This window comes from Neovison vison, chromosome 1, assembly GCF_020171115.1.
Source record: "Neovison vison isolate M4711 chromosome 1, ASM_NN_V1, whole genome shotgun sequence".
Taxonomy (NCBI): domain Eukaryota; kingdom Metazoa; phylum Chordata; class Mammalia; order Carnivora; family Mustelidae; genus Neogale; species Neogale vison.
Genome location: NC_058091.1, coordinates 214,120,492 through 214,139,181, shown reverse-complemented (window position 1 = coordinate 214,139,181; position 18,690 = coordinate 214,120,492). Strand labels below are relative to the sequence as shown.

General features: G+C 43.9%; 1 protein-coding gene across 1 annotated transcript; it reads left to right on the top strand.

The window, feature by feature from the left end:
• The first annotated feature begins 448 nt into the window (after positions 1-448).
• LOC122901123 (corticotropin releasing hormone binding protein) lies at positions 449-13,397 on the top strand. The gene is made up of 7 exons (XM_044240562.1): positions 449-890; positions 1,275-1,368; positions 1,639-1,796; positions 3,146-3,356; positions 5,036-5,184; positions 9,606-9,723; positions 12,593-13,397. The coding sequence occupies exons 1-7, from the start codon at positions 810-812 to the stop codon at positions 12,748-12,750; spliced, it is 969 nt and encodes a 322-aa protein (XP_044096497.1). The 5' UTR covers positions 449-809; the 3' UTR covers positions 12,751-13,397.
• The last annotated feature ends 5,293 nt before the right edge of the window (positions 13,398-18,690 follow it).

Genomic DNA, 18,690 nt, shown 5'->3' with positions numbered 1-18,690 from the left:
CCGAGGTCATGGCCACCGTTAGCCAGCCCAGGAGTGTGTCCTACCATGTATACATTTGGGCTAAATGATAAAACTTGGCTAAAATCCAGAGGTTTATAGATGCCTGAGTTACCTTTCCATTAGGGAAATGCTTACAAGGAACTGGACCAGCACAAAAGACAAAGGGACAGAAAGAAAGCTTGAGCTGCATTATTGCCATCTTCTGCAAAATCAGACTTCAGCTTCTTTTTGGAACTAAAAACACCTCGAGAGACATGAACAATTGCATGAATACTATATTTTCTGGTAGTTTCCAGCATGATTCCATCCAAGGTTCTGTGACAAGCCCACATGATAAAGTGATAAGTGTTTGGCTATTTTATGCATGTGTTTAACTTTGTCACTTTGCTTTGCAACACCGAGAATTCCCTAAATATCCACAGAAAGAGATAATTCAGCATTTGGCAGATCCAGCAAAATGCCCTCCTTTATTCTCTAGCCTTACCTCATTCTCGCTCCCACAGTTTAGTTCAATAACTTGTAAGAGCCTGAAATCATTCTTGGTGAATAATGCTGGACCACTCTGAAAATTTGTGACTGAGAAGGGGGCCCTCGTCATCAGCACGCACTTTGTCACTGAGACAGGGTAACCCATGGTTACTGAGCTCAGATCAGTTAAGGGGCAGAGAGCCCCCCCTCCTCACTGCTCTATAAAAGAGACCCAGCAAAGGGACCCTACCAGCTTCTAGCTCTCAGCCTGGGCGAAGGTGTGGGAAGCAAAGCCTGAGACCTTCAGAGCCAAGCAGACCAGCTGCAGAAGCCAGGCCAGCATGTCTCCTTCTTTCAAACTTCAGTATCACTTCGTTCTGATCTTCCTGATGGCTCTAAGAGGGGAGAACCGGTACCTAGAGGTGAGATATCTCCAGACTGACCCCATCACAGCGTGTGTGTGTGTGTGTGTGTGTGTGTGTGTCCAGCCTTGAGGAGGGGTGGTGGATAAGCTGCGTTTGTTGGGATTAGCTCTTTCTTCCCTGTCTTTTGCCCCTTCCTTCTCCTGGTTTCCCCTTGGCTGGTCTTCCTCCCTGCCTCTTGGCTGAGGATGCCCTGGTCCTTCCCTTGGCCCCTGGGGATGCCCCGGTCTGACGGAAAGGATCTAAGCCCTTTTCTTCTTTGGACGCGGGAGACGTTGATCCCGCCACTTTATTCTCTTTGCTGTGGGGCAGACAGAGGGCCCCACTGCCAGTGCCCTTTCCCACCTCTTGAACTTCTCCCGACTGACTCATTTTTTTTGCCAGCTGCGGGAAGCGACGGACCACGACCCTTTCCTGCTCTTCGGCGCCAACCTGAAGCGGGAGCTGGCTGGGGAGCCTCTGTACCGCCGCGCTCTGCGTGAGTCGGGGCTGCCGGTGCGCGTCCGCGGGCAGCGGGGAGGTGGCGAGCTTGGGCTCTGCGCTGGGGCAGGAGGCTCCGGGCATCGCTGGGGCTGGGGTGGAGTGCGAGTCCCATCTCGGGGTCCCACTGGAGCCGAAGGCGCGCCCGCGGGGGTCGGGGAGTCCGGCGCTGGGCGCTGCAGACCCGGGAACCGGGCACGTGAGACGGGCTGCCCGGGGCCGGCGCCTCGGGGGCTGTAGCCCCCGCCCCCCTGACGCCCTCCCGCAGGGTGCCTGGACATGCTGAGCCTCCCGGGCCAGTTCACCTTCACCGCCGACCGGCCGCAGCTGCACTGCGCCGCCTTCCTCATCGCCGAGCCCGAGGAGTTCATCACCATCCACTACGACCTGGTCTCCATCGACTGTCAGGGTGGCGACTTCCTGAAGGTGAGGCCACCCGCCAGCGCTCGCCGCGGGGGCCCCGAGGGGGGACCGGTCGGGGTGCGGTGCCCAGAGTGGGGGTGCAGGGCGGGGAGCTCGTTCCGGAGTGGCAGAGGCCTCTCCCGAACAGCCCCGCGGAGCGAACCTCGCCCCGCACCTGAGGGTCTCCCGCCTTGACAGCCGCAGGGCTTTAAATTTCCCTCGGTGCGCTCCCGGGAGCCCGCGCTTCCAAAGACTTGAACTCGCGGCATGCCGCGCTGTGTGAGGAAAACTGATACAAACTGCCCGCCCCGCAGCTTGGGGCCACCTGGAGGGCCAGCCCAGCTTAGAAGGCCAGCCCGCGTCTGTGCGGGGCATTCCAGGCTTACGGAGGTCGTCCTCAATGCCGGGGTGACCCGGTTTGGAAGCAGGAGGGCCCTGGAGGCTGGGACGGAGGCTGAGAGGGGGTCTGAGGCCGTTGGGAGGCGAGGACGAGTCCCCCAACCTCACCCCATCCCCAGTCCTCATTGGTCTCCGTGAGTCTGACCCGTCAGCTACTCAGTCCCATTACGATGGTCATGATTAGAACCTCCCAGGTGGAATTATTTTGGAATCTGGCAAACTCCTTAGAAGACGTCTGGGTCATGAAGCCATTTGTAGCTGGTGATTTTGCTAATGTGAGCTCGGTTGGACTCTTTTAGTTGGAGGAGACCTGTGCTGATCTGGGGGAGTACTGTCAGTAGACTCTGACCTTTTATCTAATCGCAAACTTTAACCAAAGTGAAGGAAAAGAAGTCATTGCTGTCTGAGTGTTGAAGTAGTTCTTGATAGTTTAATATGAAATAAGTGTTACAAAATGAGGGAAATGGGCACATTACAGCCTTTGACAAGTAGGTAAAGTTGCTGCTCCAGTTTTTTGTTTGTTTGTTTGTTTGCTTTTTTTTGCTAGTTTTGAGATATTTTGTTAATATATTGAGGTGGAGAAGGTAGCTGAAATCCAGATTATGCTTGTGTGGAATTTTTCTGGAAATGGGATGTGTGGGAAATGTGACCAAGATAAAAATGTATATTGTCTATAGTTTCATTTACCAAGGAGGCCAAAATTATAGAGTATGGTAAAGTTTACTTACTTTGGATTCTTTAAGGTTTATGAAGAGAAAACTCATTATTAGTAATACTTGCAGATCACCTTCATAGTAAGAATATAGATAGATAGATAAATAGATGGAAAGCAAGGGGGCAGGGGAGTGCAGGCTGTCAGTCACTCACTTATACCGGAAGACTCCTTGCTAGGGAACTTCCCCCCCTTTTTAACACAGCTGTGACTTCAGGAGTTGATGGAAAAGATCACCTATGTCTGTGTTTTTTGTCGGAAGGTATTTGATGGTTGGATTCTCAAGGGGGAGAAGTTCCCCAGTTCCCAGGATCATCCTCTCCCCACAACTGAGCGGTACATAGATTTCTGTGACAGTGGTCTAAGCCGAAGGAGCATCAGATCTTCCCAGAATGTGGCCATGATCTTCTTCCGGGTTCATGAACCAGGAAACGGATTCACCTTCAGCATAAGGACAGATCCCAACCTCTTTCGTAAGTGGATTCCCTCTCTTCCAGGTGGGAAGGCGGCACCTGGACGGAGTGTCAGGTCTGCTTTTCAAAGGTAGTGTGACTGCAACGGCCTTAAGAAATTTGAAGTGAAGAATGATTTGAATGGACATTCTTTTGCCATTAGAAATGACCTAAAGGATATTTCCTGTTCATTACTCTGAAAATCAATGAACAGTTTTTAGGATATTGGCAGGGAGGTAGGACATTGGTTTTTAGGAAGTAAAATTTTATTTTTTTTCTTTAGTCTTTTTTTGATCTTCAGAGGCACTACAGTGGATTCAGTGACCAACTCTGAGTCATTCCATTAATCTGGGATTAGCTTGAGGAATCAGATCTGAAGTTACCATCTTAGAAATATTTAGGCAAAGGCTTTATCTGGGATGTGATAGACAGATTTCATGTCCTAAGCAGAGGGTTAGGCTGAAGGACTTCTACATTGCTTTCTAATTCTGAGCCCACCACTCTAACTTATTTCATTTCTGTTGGATACCCACATAGATGCTATAAAGCTGAACAGCCCAGGCCTAAAACACGTTATTCTAATCAAAATGAATTCGTTCATCTGCTTATATTTTTTTAAATTGGGAAAAGAAAAAAATTGCTCATTTTTTGCTACATACGATTGTATTAACACTTCAAATGGTGGAAGAAAAGGGTCTAATCTGCCAAAGAATAAGGTATTGACTTACCTTCCAATTTTTATTTTTTAAAAAAGAAGCCTCCAAAAGTCCGTTTTTGAGGACTGGAGCAGAATAACCCTAGAAAGCAACATGAAATGTTTCTCCTATATTTTTATGGTTAGAAATCAGAAATCTTCTAGAATCACCAAGGGATTTCAGTTCCTTTTGGAATTAAGTATAATTTAAATTTAAATTTAAAATTAAGTGTAAATTAAACATAGGAAGGAAGAATTCTGACCTATTCTGATCAATTAGAAATCTTTGGCCCAGGATCAGCAAAACTCTGATACTTCCAGTTTCATAGTTAAGAGAATAAATGTATTATAAGTGTATATTTGAGATACAAAACAAATCAGAAAGTTTTATGATAAAGTTAAACATTAATATTTTACCTTTAAAAATATTTTACCTTTTAGTCAATTTATCACTTAACACCCAGGAAATATTTATTCAGACATAAATTTGCTTTCTATTTTTCTCAGCCTATTTTGTAGCTATTTTTTTATTTATTGACTTCATTATTTTAAAAATATCACTACGGTTCCAAGTTCAGTGAACGTAGGTTTCAGGCAGGCAGGGTTTGACTTCTGGCCTCACCTTTGAGTTTTTATTCTTTCCGATTTACAGCTCAAATTTGGACACTAGTTAATGAAGTGTTTCTAGAACTTCTACTAGCTAGTGTTGTTTGACTGATTATTAATTTATGTCTGGTTATTAATTTATTGTTGTAAACAAGGTAACTCCTTGAGACTGGGATCAGAAGTCTCCTTGCCACCTAGGACCTTCCAACAATGTCCATACCTCCCTGGTGACTTTTATCCCTTCTCCTTCCCGACTCCAAACTGCCCTTGTGATATCTATTCTTGTCCAGCCCACAAGGTCCCTAGACTGTGAATAGGAGCCTAGAATAAGGATAGGATAAACTTCTATGAACACCCAGCATACCAAATAATGAAAATGTGACTTTGTTTTTCCACAAAGCCTGCAATGCGATCTCCCAAACCCCTAGTGGAAGGTTTACCCTGGTCGTCCCACATTTGCGTCAAAACTGCAGCTTCTCCATAATTTATCCCGTGGTCATCAAAATATCAGATCTCACCCTGGGACACTTACATGGTCTGCAGTTCAAGGTAGGTTGCTTTCTTACTTGTCAGTCATTTACTAAGGCCACAGCTTTATCAGAGGAGGAAGCATTCAGAGCAAACATAGACATTAGCGAAGTGCAAGAACATATCCTTCTGTTGATTCTCAGGCCCTCATGCGCTTTGCCCTCGCTGCTTTGATGAGAGCCCCCTTCTATTTCCCTTACGCTGCATGTTGAGTGCTCAGGTGCCCCTTCCGATTACTTGACTACTTCTCTTGTGATGTAAGAAATGTTTTCAGTTAGGAAAGTTGTGGCATATAATTACAATTGAACTCTCTTGTACTTGCCTCTTTTACAAAAATTCTCTCCTAGCAGAACCTAGTGTGAGTCATCTACACAGCTGTTTTTCTGATTATTGGAATTTTTTATCACATGAAGGAAGTATCTCAGTGACAGAACTCTGTGATGAAGGAATGCTAAATGTAGCATAAAATACAAAATTGGATTTTTTATATTACAAAATACAGTAAAGTTTTGAAGATTTTTTAAACTTTTTTTTACATTAAAAAAATTTATTTATTTGTTAGGGTGGTGAGGGGGAGAAAGAGAGTGAGCACAAGCAGGGGAAGAGCAGGCAGAGGGAGAAGCAGGCTCCCCACTGAGTAAGGAGCCCCAGCAGACCTGGATCCCAGGATCCCAGGATCCCAGGATCATGACCTGAGCCAAAAAGGCAGACGCTTAACCAACTGAGCCACCCAGGCGCCCCCTTTTTTACATCACATTTAATTAAATATATTTTGTATGAAAATATTAGTTGAGAATCTCCATCAATCTGTATTTCCATGAACTTCTCTATGGACTTTACAATTAATGCTGAGCTTGACCACATTTTTGGGTCAGGGGAGAGAGCATTGCTGGCTTCTTTGCTCTGAGTCATTCTCACTTCCTTTCACTTTCCCATATTCCTAGGTTAAGGTAGCTCATATATTTGCTGACATCAAGGACAGTCATTGTTCCTAATCAGGCAGATTTCAGTGAAAACCAAACTAACAGGACCAGCACTGAAAAAAGGTGTATATCTAATTTCCAATAAGCCCTAATTTCATGGGCCAGTGCCTATGTCTTTTCTTTCTTTCTTTTTTTTTTGGTTGGGCCTTAGTAGAAGAAAATAATCCTTTGGTAAAGACCAGAATAAGCAGATGTCTTTGGCATAGCCCCCCCCCCCTTTTTAAAGATTTTATTTTATTTATTTGATGGAGAGAGAGAGATCACAAGTAGGCAGGCAGGCAGAGAGAGAGAAGAAGGGAAGCAGGCTTCTGCTGAGCAGAGAGCCCGATGCAGGGCTCCATTCCAGGACCCTGAGATCATGAGGTGAGCCGAAGGCAGAGGCTTAACCCACTGAGCCACCCAGGCACCCCCTGGCATAGCCCTCTTGGCCTGAGATTGTATGCCTGTCCTGATGTATACCTCAGAAGATGGCAAGCACAATCCCAAGTTGGGAGATCTGCACTTCAGTTGTTCTTGGCTGTGAAGAGTAATCTCGGTGTTTCCGCTCGAAAACCTGTTGAAGTCTGCAGTGCTGTAGGCATCTATTCTTTTACAAAATAGTTTTTGAGGTCTTCCTATGTTCAAGGCACTATTCTAGATGCTGGAAATGAGCAGGGAACAGCACACTCCTGCTCACACAGAACCTGCATTCTTGTGGGTTGAGATAAGCAGAAGTGTAATGCATTCAGAGTAGTGATGAGTGCCCAACAGAAAATGAGGCAGAGCGCTGCGATCCACAAGGGAGTAGAGAGAGGGGCGGGGAGCTCCTCAAGGTAAGGTGGTCAGGGAAGAAAACCTCTGAGAAGGAGACGTTTAGGGGAAAATGTGAGTGATAGGTAGGAAGGACCCAGCAGCCACTGGAAAAGCCTGGAACACAGGGGACAGTAACGCAAAGACTCAGAGGGAGGAATGGGCTTGCTGGGTCCTAGAAATAGAAAGAAAGGTGGAGCGGGGAGATACTGGACAGCATCAAGGAACAGGGCAGAGCCAGGGTGTGGAGAGCCCAGCAGGGCATATGAAGGAGTCTGGGTTTATTCTAAGTGGAGTGGGAAACCACTGAAGGTGTGTAGGCAGGAAAGTGACATAATCTATTTGATTATGCTCAGGTCCAGTGAAGGTGGTTGGGAATTGTTGATCTTGTGACCACATTAATTAATGAAGTCCATGGAGGGAGGGAGAGGATTACCTAAAGGCCATTCTGGCTGGCGAATGGGCTGTAGGGGCCAGAGTGGTGCAGGGAGGGCCATTGTCACAGTTTAGGCAAGAGAAGGTAATGGCTTGGTCCAGGTAGCCAGAACCTCAACAGAGAACTCTAGGGGCTCACTACTGAGGAGCTGAACACAGCAGGGTAGGGTAGTACTTCTCATTCCTAAGACTAGCTGAGAGGTTTAGGAAGAGCAGAGTAAAGTCACTGAATGTCAAGGAACAGGTGTGTCCAACTTCTTTGTTTCTGCTTGGTTCCCCTCATCTTAGCTCCTACTTCTTCCCAACTTCCTTACTTCTCATTTTTCCCTCTGGGGTCTGCCTTTCCCCTTCACCACCTCATACTAAAATTTAGAACCTGAAGAACGTAGTGGAAAGTTTAGTCTTAAGGGATGTTACCCCTGGACATCCTCTCCTGAAGGGAAAGACAATTAAGATTTTTTTTTCCCTTCATCTCTCATTCAACTCTTCATACAAGAACATAAGCCCTGTACACAGGAGGGCTAATTAAGCCTCTGTTTCATTATTGAATGAAATTATGTGTAGAGCATCTAAGCATAGGAACCAGGATATATTAGGCACTTAAAAAATGTATGTCCCCACCTCCTTCCTTGTATTATCCAAACAGTTGGTATTATATTACCTCCTAATTTGTTGCCCTGTTCTAGTTGCATTTTAGTGTCTTCTAGATGTTTGAATGTGTGTGTTTATGCAGGTGTGTGTGTTTAACATTTTCTATTTTATTTTTTAAATATTTCGTTTATTTGAGAGAGATAGCAAGAGGGAGCACAAGCGGGGGTGGGCGGCAGAGGGAAAGGGAGGAGCAGCCTCCCTATTGAGCAGGGAGCCTGACATGGGAATTGATCCCAGAACCCTGTGCCAAAGGCAGAAGCTTAATGGACTGAGCCATCCAGGCGTCCCTAACATTTTCTATTTTACTTTTTAAAAGATTTTATTTATTTATTTGATAGAGAGAGAATGAGAGAGAGCAAGCATGAGAGGGGGAAGGTCAGCGGGAGAAGCAGACCCCCTGCCAAGCAGGGAGCCTGATGCAGGACTTAATAGGGACTTGATCCTGGGACTCCAGGATCATGAACTGAGCCGAAGGCAGTCGCTCAAGCAACTGAGCCACCCAGGAGCCCCACATTTTCTCTTTTTAGATGTTGTGCCCTATGTGGCAGGGTCTGCCTGGTTCACCTCTGTGCACCTTGCCACTCTGCACTAGATCTCTCAATAGTATGTCTCAGCGAAGAAGAGGATCACAGGCAAAACCGACTGTAATTTTGCGGGACAGTGCAAGAGGAAAACGAGAGGCCTTTATTTTAGAGTTATTAGGAACTTCAGGTGACAGCAGAGCCTTAAGCCTAGCACAGGGCCCTTTTAAGTGTGGGCCCTGTGGGCAAAGGGGACCATGCCGACGAGGCCAGCAGACCTGATCACAGGAGATGGGTGACCCAAGGGGCAACCTCTGAGAGTGGCTGCTTTATTTGTGTGGAAAAGTGAAGTGCAGGAATTGCCGCGGACAAGGCAATGTGGAAAGGATGAAGGGAAGTGGAAAACAGTTACAGTGGATTGCATCCTGGAATACATTCCCATTTGGAGTAGCTTGAAATAAATTTGTTTTAGTTGGGAGGAGAAAGACACTGGTAGTTCAAACTACCTTGACCTCCAAAGGAGGGTTCTTTTCCTTCTTTAATATTCTTAGAACTAATCTAAATGCCCATTAGGAGAAATGATAAGGATTGTCCCAAGAGCAGGAAAGGTCCTTTCTAAAGAAGTGGAAAAGAGGTGAGTTGAAGGAAGAACTGGTATGAAAGCCCTGTTTATAAATATGGACTGCATATATTAAGAAATGCAAATAATTCCATATGTATGTGCAGATGATTTAAAAAGTAAAGCATTTTCAGATTCAATTTTCATTCATTTTATGTGGAGTTTACAGATTCCCATTTCATCATTCCAGTCCTTGAGATTATATATTTTTTATATGCACGCACATTTAAAGAAAACGATTACTCAACTCATTTAGAAGAGCAGTTCTTACGATTTTGTTTCTCAGAGCTGTCTTTTCATTTCCGGAGTCCCGGATGTTCAATGAAACGGCACTGCCAACGTGGCAGTGGCTGATTGAGGGAATTCATCAATGTGTGGTGGTCAAATGGTTTGACTTCTGTAATTGGTTGAAATATATCTTTCTCTACTGCTTTATTCTCTTAGAACCCCTCAGCAGGTTGTGGGGGAATAGGAGATTTTGTGGAGCTGCTGGGAGGACCCGGGCTGGACCCTTCCAAGATGATGCCTTTGGCTGACCTCTGCTATTCGTTTCATGGCCCTGGTGAGCTATTTCTTTGATTATTATTTATGAGCCTGTCAAGATTCCTTTAATAAAACTTGATAGTCCCTCAAGTAGAACACCTCAGATTTTTTATACACGGGAAGGCAAGTTCAACCCCAAAATCTTGCATTTTGCACCTTGAGCCAATGTAAGGATTTTTATATTTGAGTATATGTATGGTATTGAGAAGGCATTAGCAAAACACCTGACACTGGTGGAGGAACCTCTAAAGAGAGATGGGTGCATGTTTAAAGTTGACCCTAAGAAAACCATGCAAATGACAATTTTTATGTTCTGTGCTCTTTCTACCTTCTTAAAGGTGCCTGCTTTCATCCTCTAGAGACTAACAAGTTTACTAACTGAAAACTATGCTTCAAATAGATGTATCACCAATTAGTAAGAGTATAATAATAAAGGAATATCTTTTTAAAATATTGGAGCAATAGATAACTAAATAACTTTTCCATATATGTATATCTGTGTATTATTCATAGTACATATATTCAAAAGTGTTATGCTTTATTAGACATTCTCCGAACTGCTGAATGTCCCCAATGTCTAAGGGCAAAGCTGGCCTATGAAAGACCACTATAAAAACAGAAATACCTTCTGAAACTGAAAAATGGTCACTGGTAATGAAAGACCAGTTTAATACACAGCATGCCAAGCAGACCCTGATATTCTTTTTTTTAAAAAAATATTTTATTTATCTATTTGACACAGAGAGATCACAAGTAGATGGAGAGGCAGGCAGAGAGAGAGAGAGAGAGAGGGAAGCAGGCCCCCCGCTGAGCAGAGAACCCGATGCAGGACTTGATCCCAGGACCCTGAGACCATGACCTGAGCTGAAGGCAGCGGCTTAACCCACTGAGCCACCCAGGCGCCCAGACCCTGATATTCTTTGTGGGGGATCAGTGAAGGTTTTCCATTGGTTCATGGTCACGTGGGGTGAGGGGGGCTGGGAATTGCTGGTTTAAACTGTGAGTACATGTGGCTTGGCTTGCCTCTTACTGTGTTCTCTGAAGCACTGGATCCTTCCATCCTGGAGGGTATCTGCGAGAAGATGTGTTTGCTCTGGGAAGAAGAGTAGATTAAGGTCTGAAGAATGCTCTTGCCTTAAAATTTAGGTAACTGAAGGCAGAGGAATTTTGGTGCAGTTATGTCACATAATAAGTAAATCAGGTGCACAGTAACAAAGGAAATGGAGCATGTTACATATGTCGAGGTTTAGAGTAAGAACAGAAAAAGAATAACCTTCCAAATCATTTAAAGAAAATTAAATTTGGACCTGCTCATAGAAGCTTAAACTAGACTCCCAGGTTCTTATATAAAAGTAATTATAGGATTTATATTTATAATATCTCTGAATTGACTTTTACCTCAGGTAAGTATATGACTGTTTTACTTCCTCTGAACCCAGGCGCAGGTTTGTGAAGTACCTGTTATGCAATAGTAATGCTAGTGTTCCTCGGGATGCAGGCCTGACAGAGACAAGGAGCCAGGGAGCGGAAGACAGACAAAATTAAAACAGCGGAAAAAATTATTGTTGGGCAGATAAATCTTATGTCTGGAACCAGCTTGAGGGGCACCTGGGTAGCTCAGTTGTTAAGTAGCTGCTTTTGGCTCAGATCATGATCCCAGGGTCCTGGGATTGAGCCCCGTCCTGGGATCAAGTCCTCTGCTCAGCGGGAAGCCTGCTTCTCCCTCTTCTACTCCACCTGCTTGTGTCTTCTCTCTTGCTGTGTCTCTTTCTGTCAAATAACAATAGAACAAAAATAAGTATTTTAGTGTATATCTAAACTGTGCAAATGGTTTTTTGGTTACATGTAAATAAGGTTATTATCTAGGCTCAGAAAATGATAAACAGGTGATATTTCTTTAGTCAACACAAAATCCAGCAGTATACTCCATCCTCTATCCCTGCCCATTAAATGCCACTTGCATCCTCAGATAATGACAACCAAAAATTGCCCCTGCAAATTTCCAACCTGTCCCTAGAGGGCGGTACTGTTCCTGCTGAGACCCCCCAACTACAGCAGAGGTGCAGAGTAGTAGACAGCTGGCTTCTCTTCACTGCCTTTACTGTGGAAGCCTTGCTGGTAGGAAGGAGAACATGAAGAACATAAAAGTGCAGAGACATCTTATTGTCTCTGTTGAATAACAAAAATTCAACTGAATGGATTTTAAAGATCTCACTGGCTTTATTAAACAATTCATGAATCGGGCAGCATTCCTTCTAGCAGGCAGAGGGGACTCCAAGGCATTGTACCAAATGGAAGGTTTTTATGGGGGGGGGCGTGTGCAAGAAATTTGGCAAAAGAAGAAAATTGTTCCAGACAAGACCACTTTCCCTTAGGGGGAAAAGCAAGGTGTCTTGTCATGCGGGTTGCCTCATCTTCCTTTTGTGGGATACAGAGGGCCCCTGTAGCTGACTCATTAACAGGATAGAAAAATTGATTGACTGATTAAGGCTACCTTTGGGGGTGGGAGGAATGTTGAAATTACAACTAGAATAGGTATGAAGCCCCAGTTTCATACCCTGGTCTAAAGGACACCATTTGGGGCTTATGATTTTCTGGTTTTTTCCCCCCTGTGATTTTCTTAACTCCTCTTTCTAGCCAGTTTTATTTGGCTAACAAATGTTTTTGCACATGAGGAAACCTGACTTCACTTCCGGTATTCTACAATTAATTATATATTATAATAAAAATGAAAACAGAACGTTTCACCTGATGGCAGGCGCATGGCTTGAGTATGTGAGAAGAAGCTACATCCCCTTGCTTTCCTTGTGTTTAAATGATCTTGTCGATAGAATGGTTTGTATGGTTTCTAACCTGCAGGGAAACTTTTACTTTTTCATGAACTGTAGCTCAAATGAAAATCGGCTGTGACAACACGGTGGTGCGCATGGTGTCCAGCGGAAAACACATAAATCGTGTGACTTTTGAGTACCGCCAGCTGGAACCATATGAACTGGAAAACCCAAGTGGGAACAGTATCCAAGAAATATGTTTGTCTAGTCTTTGAGTAACCAACCCCAGTGATTTACATGCTGCTAATTGAGTTCTTAATGGCTATTGTATATGATTTTGATGACTAGCTAGTTAAAAGCCTTTCATACCAGTCAGTATTCCCAGGCTTGAGCACACATTAGACACATACACACACCACACGCGCACACACACACACACGCACACACGCAGACACCCTCTGTGTGCACAACGTGCATTAATTTTTGTACCTTGCTTCTTTTTCATTGTAATATATAGATGACCACATGGCGGCAACTAGCCCCCCTTTGGTAGAAAAACAGTTTTCTGTAATTCTTTGGTATGCTACAAACCAGAACTTGTAAGAGAAGCACAAAGCAATGGCCAATAAGAAATTGTATCTCAAAAGAAAAAAAAAATGTATCTCTAGGGAAAATGCCAGAAATGAATTAAAATGGTGGTGTTCATATCAGTCTTAGAGCGGAAAACCATTGAATGTCTGTGTATACCAAAGTAGTTGCATTGGTTTATTTTCAGTTTGTTACTCTGTTTATAATAAGCAATAACTATAGCTATTCTATATTGATTTGTAGCATCTTGTTTTTAATAAAACTTTGTAGCATGGAAAAAGTTTCCATCCACAGATACAAATATGAATAAATATGTAAGAATGTTGGTATCGTGCTTTGCTTTCCTGAATAGTCCCCTCATTTACTACCATTAGAAAATAATGATCTTATGTGCTGCAGAAGCAAATGCTGAGCTAAATCACTTTAGACTTCTCACAGCCAGTAGAACTTGGGCTACTGGAATAGAATTATTTAGAGCACAGGGCAGACTTGTAGTGTTTGCATAAAAAACACTAACTGGTCTAGGCAGCAGGATGCAGAAATCCTCTTCTCACTGTCCTCCAAGGGAACTGACAATACATGTTTTTGCACCAGTGTGGTGTACTTCTCAACAAGGACAGGAAGGGACTTACCACTCTCATAGACATTTGCAAAAATTGGAAGACTTCTTTACTTCCAATTTACTGTTGACTAAGACTTGTCCACGTTTGGCTGGACACTAAGCACATGGTTTATAAAAGACAGCTTGGGGCCAAAAATGAGGTCCTGAGCAAAAAAAGGAAACACCCCTCATGAACTCTTTTCTTTGGATTAATGGGTAGAAGCTGCAAACTCTACCACAATTAATGGCCTGATTATGATTCCTGAAACATATGTAATGGTCCTTTTATAATGAAACGTACTACAGTCCCCTACACTGGGCTTGTTCACACAATTTGAAAACCAGGCAGAAAGAAAACTCCTGATTGAGGGTGCTAAAAATACCCAGGATTTAATACAATCAGTATTGTATTACTGGCTCAGTAGATATTTTGGAATGAGTGAATGATTGCCTGAATGGATAAATGGTTGGATGGATGAATACATGGTAGGATAAAGGCTGGGATGAATGAATAAATTTCTGGATGGATAGAATTCCTGGTTAGTTATATAAGACACTGGATTTCTCCTTTCATAGCAAATAAATTCTGTGAAGTTGAACCCTTTTCTTTTTCACAGTCCCTTTAGCAACCTAAGAATGAATGCAGTCACATCAGTGTCAGCAGTTTCTGGCTTTTAATCCTCATGATCCTGCATGCTGAGTACAGAAAATGGTCTGAGGTAAGGAGGCGAGTCTTTTACCGTGGGCCTTAGGACAAGCTGCTGCTTCTGTTCCTAAGGGACATGATGTAAGCTACTCAACCTCACTGCGCTAAAGAGGGGAGGACAGTGGCCCTTCTAATGCAGACAATCTGCAGTCATTCCTTTGTGAGGGACATATTTTTCTTCAAAGCTTATTACTGCACCAGAACACACATTCTGTAAAAGGACAGCCACTCCAGTGATCTGTCCAAGAACATTTTTTGGATATCCACGTCTTAGTCTTCATTCCAAAAGGGTGGAGCAGTTCTCTGGAAACCAAATGGTGGATCTCTGAAGAGTGTTCCTTGGTGTGTCCTCACTGGCATCTTCACTAAGGGAGTAAAATGTTATCTGGAATTCTGGCCAAATTAGACTTTCTAAGAAAAAGAGGAGGCAGAGTGTTCAGGGTCATTGAGTCTGGAACTGGACCTCTGCCACTCACTTGAGCAAGTTAATATAAGCCTCACTGCTCAGCTTTTAATCTATAAAACTGAGGTGATGAAGGTATAGCCTTCAAATAGACATTTTGGTCAAACTTGTGGTTAAATACATGTGAAAGCCCAAGAATTATGTCTTGTATGTGTCGGACTGGATCCCAGGACCCTGGGATCATGACCTCACCCAGGTGTCCTATAAAGAGTTTTAAAAACTTATTTATTTAACAGATATAATAGGCCACCTCATACTGAGTAGGCCACCTCATACTGTTAGTAAGGCATTTGCTCTGTTGTCTGAAGGGTTTGTGCTGATTCATTGGCCTCTTTCATCCCAGGATGTTTGTGAGGAAGCTGGGATTAGTTAGGGATGTTTTCCGTGAGTGGGAAGCAGAGTCTGCAGTTACTGGTAATATCTGAGGGTGGGTCATGTCAGGCCTGAACAGGTTCCCGTGTGCTCCTCCTGCTAGTTGACCCCTGTCTGTAGGCTCTAGACATCTCTGGGGCCATTCCAGACCTTGGGCAGGAGGAATTTCGATAGCTCTTGTCCAACATTCTGGTCATGGTGGAGTCACATTACAAGTAATCTGTCCTAACTCTTTACCTTTTTGTGCGGCCCTCGTCTCTGTAATGTAACTTTGCTGCTCTGGGTTCTCCCTCTCTAGGTAGAGATAGCTGGTTGTACCCTTATCCTCCACTCCTAGCCCTAGGTCTTCTCAAATACTAATTAGGTGATTCAGGCTCTGCTACAGATCCCTGGATTTCCAAACTCCTCCTGCCTCCATGCCTGACATTCTGAGCATTTTGCTCCTAAGTTTTTTTTTGCCACCGTGCCTGTCCTATCCTCTGGAAACTTTTCTCCCTCCTGCCTCTGCTGCTTACTTTTGGTGAAATACGTTGGTCTGTCTATGACAATGGGCTTTCCCCCAGTATCTAAAGCAGCCTGTCTTCACCTCCAACCTCTTCCTGGTCATGGTACTGTTGCTTCATTTAAGAGGACAGGGCAGAAATTCTACCATGTTCACCAGAAGTCATTTCTTCTACCCCTCTAAATATGTGGCCAGACTACAGTTTCCAGCCTCCCTTATAGTTAGATTTGGTTGGGTGACTGAATTTTGCCTGAAGGCATGTGGGTAGAAGGATGTCCCATTCTCTTGTGATCCTCCATACCCTCTCTCTCCTCACTTACCTACTGGCAAGATACCAGGGTTTTGACAAGACCATACAGGAAGACAAAACCATAGGAGGCAGATCCTAGATCCCTGAATGACCACACGGAAGGCTGCCTATTGACCGGGAATTGGACTTTGTGTGAATGAGAAGTAAATTTTTATTGCCATTAGTTACTAAGATGATAATGGTGATGATGATGATGATGATGATGATGATGATGATGATGATTTGGGTATAGCACTGAGTGTTACCATAGTTCATACAAGGGCCTGCCTCAATCCAGTTCTCAGCTATTCTCTTATTTCCCTGTCAGGTTTTGTTACAACTGTCTAGACAGGCCTGATCTCATTGTCTTCCAGAGAAAGGTACCTCAAATGCACATCTTTGATCTCACTAACACCAATGTTTAACTGAAATCATTGTATCCAACTTTTCCATATGCCTTAGAGAATCTTCTAAGAACACTGATTCTTAGATTAGACCCCTTTGAATATTTGATAGAAACTACAGATCATTTCCTGGGGCAGGGGGAAGCCCAATATACTTAAGAACACCCCCAAATTTCTGAGAATTCACAGGACCCTGAAAGCCCATCCAAGGTTTCAGGATAAGAATCCCCGCCTCAGGAATAAATAATGGATAAAAGTAATTTTTAAAAAATATTTATTTATTTGAGAGACAGAAAGAGCACAAGCAGAGGGGAAGGATAGAAGGAGAAGCAAACTCCCCACTGAGCAGGGAGCCTGATGATGGACTTGAACCCAAGACACTGGGATCATGACCTCACCCAGGTGTCCCATAAAGATTTTTATTTATTTATTCATTTGACAGACAGAGATCACAAGTAGGCAGAGAGGCAGGCAGGGGGTGGGGGGGTGGGTAGTAGGGAAGCAGTTCTCCTGGCTGAGCAGAAAGCCTGATGCTGGGCTGGATCCCAGGACCCTGAGATCATGACCTGAGCCAAAGGCAGACGCTTAACCTACTGAGCCCCTCAGGTGCCCCCAGGTATCCTCTAAAAGTAGTTTTTAAACCAGTCATCTCAAACTGGGCTGTCCTCTCTTCAGTATTAGTTAAAAACATTCATGGATTAATTCAGTTGCAAAAATCAGTCCATAATAGCAACTTAATGTTTCTGCTTTCATATTTAATTATTTAATTTTGCCTTTTCCTACTACTTTTTCTGGCCTGTTAGGTAGTTTTTCCTAAGGGAGGAAATACATTTGACACAGGACAATTTTTTGTGACGATTGTTCCAGATTCTTCTCTCTCAATTTCGGATTTTCTTTTCTTGCCATTTTAGTAGGTAAGCAATGTTGCCAGAGTTTGCCTGCAAAATAGAATCTTTGTGAAAGAAAAATAAAGATTTGATGGACAGGACTTATCGGTGGGAAGTTTGTGTGCTTAACAATACCGGACAGAGAACTCTAGTTAGGAGATACTTTTTTTTTTTTTTTAAATATTTTATTTATTTATTTATTTATTTGACAGGCAGAGATCACAAGGAGGCAGAGAGGCAGGCAGAGAGAGAGAGAGAGAGAGAGAGAGAGGGAAGCAGGTTCCCTGCTGAGCAGAGAACCCGATGCGGGACTCGATCCCAGGATGCCGAAATCATGACCTGAGCTGAAGGCAGCGGCTTAACCCACTGAGCCACCCAGGGGCCCAGGAGCTCCTATTATAGGGTAATCACATGAAATTGTATCTGATAACACTCTTATCTGTTCAGCTTAGTATTTCAGAAGAGAGAACCGCCTTTGCACATTTGAATAAGCAGATTGAATGGCTCTGTTGGGTCCATGGTCAAAGGAGCGAGACTGATACAAAGCGAAGGTCAAGCAAAGCTTTATTTCTCACCAAGCATCAAGAATCAAACTGACCGGCCAGGGCTGTCTCTTGCAAAGAGGCGACGACCCTCGGCCTTACAGACTAGCTTTTAAGGGCAAAGGCCATGTGGTTGGGCCTGGCCTTGCACAAGTGACCAATGAGATTGTAACACAGAGAAAGCTGTACAGTTCTGTTAGGTCACACATAAGTGACCAATTGAATCACAATTTACCCTAGTAGGTATTTGAACTACCTTGGTCAGAATGAGTGCCCAGAAGGCACCCAAAGGGCGGGGCCCATACTCCCTGGTAACTTGGAAACAGTATGCATCCGCACTGATTGAATGCCTCCACCTGTCCTGACCCACCCTTGTATTTGGGCTTTCTTACCTGGGACTGGTTTCTGGGACTTGTTTTTACTTAAGTTCCCTGAAGGGGGAGGGGCAGGGCCAGGATGGAGCTGCTCTGGCTAAATAGTCCCTTACAGATCCAGTTCTAATGGGTCATTTGTAATGATTATATCCATTTATCTCTTTGCATTTAAATGTTTTTTCTTCGTGTTAAGACACACTATGCAAAGAGAGAAGCAGAGAGGTGAAAGGGGAAATCCAGGTAGAAGAAAGAAGGCTTGATTTAAGGGTTTGAAAACATAATGAAAATCAAGGTCTCCAAATTGGACTCTGGGCTTTGCTCTTGGTAGCAACAGTGTAGCCAATCGCTCTGCAGCTGAAAATTTGAAAATGAGAAGTGTTGTTGAGCTTTAAGGGGAAGATTTAATGCCAATACTAAGACATACAGGGGATGGGCTAGAGAGAACCACCATCTTTGTGACTAGTGGACTTTGAGATATGGGGGTTTC

What these genes read in the sequence shown, in the direction of transcription:
- LOC122901123 (XM_044240562.1), top strand. Translation starts at nt 810, where the DNA reads ATGTCTCCTTCTTTCAAACTTCAGTATCACTTCGTTCTGATCTTCCTG. An exon ending in GGGAGAACCGGTACCTAGAG is followed by an intron (nt 891 to 1,274) that starts GTGAGATATCTC and finishes TTTTTTTGCCAG; the next exon opens with CTGCGGGAAGCGACGGACCA. An exon ending in TACATGGTCTGCAGTTCAAG is followed by an intron (nt 5,185 to 9,605) that starts GTAGGTTGCTTT and finishes TTATTCTCTTAG; the next exon opens with AACCCCTCAGCAGGTTGTGG.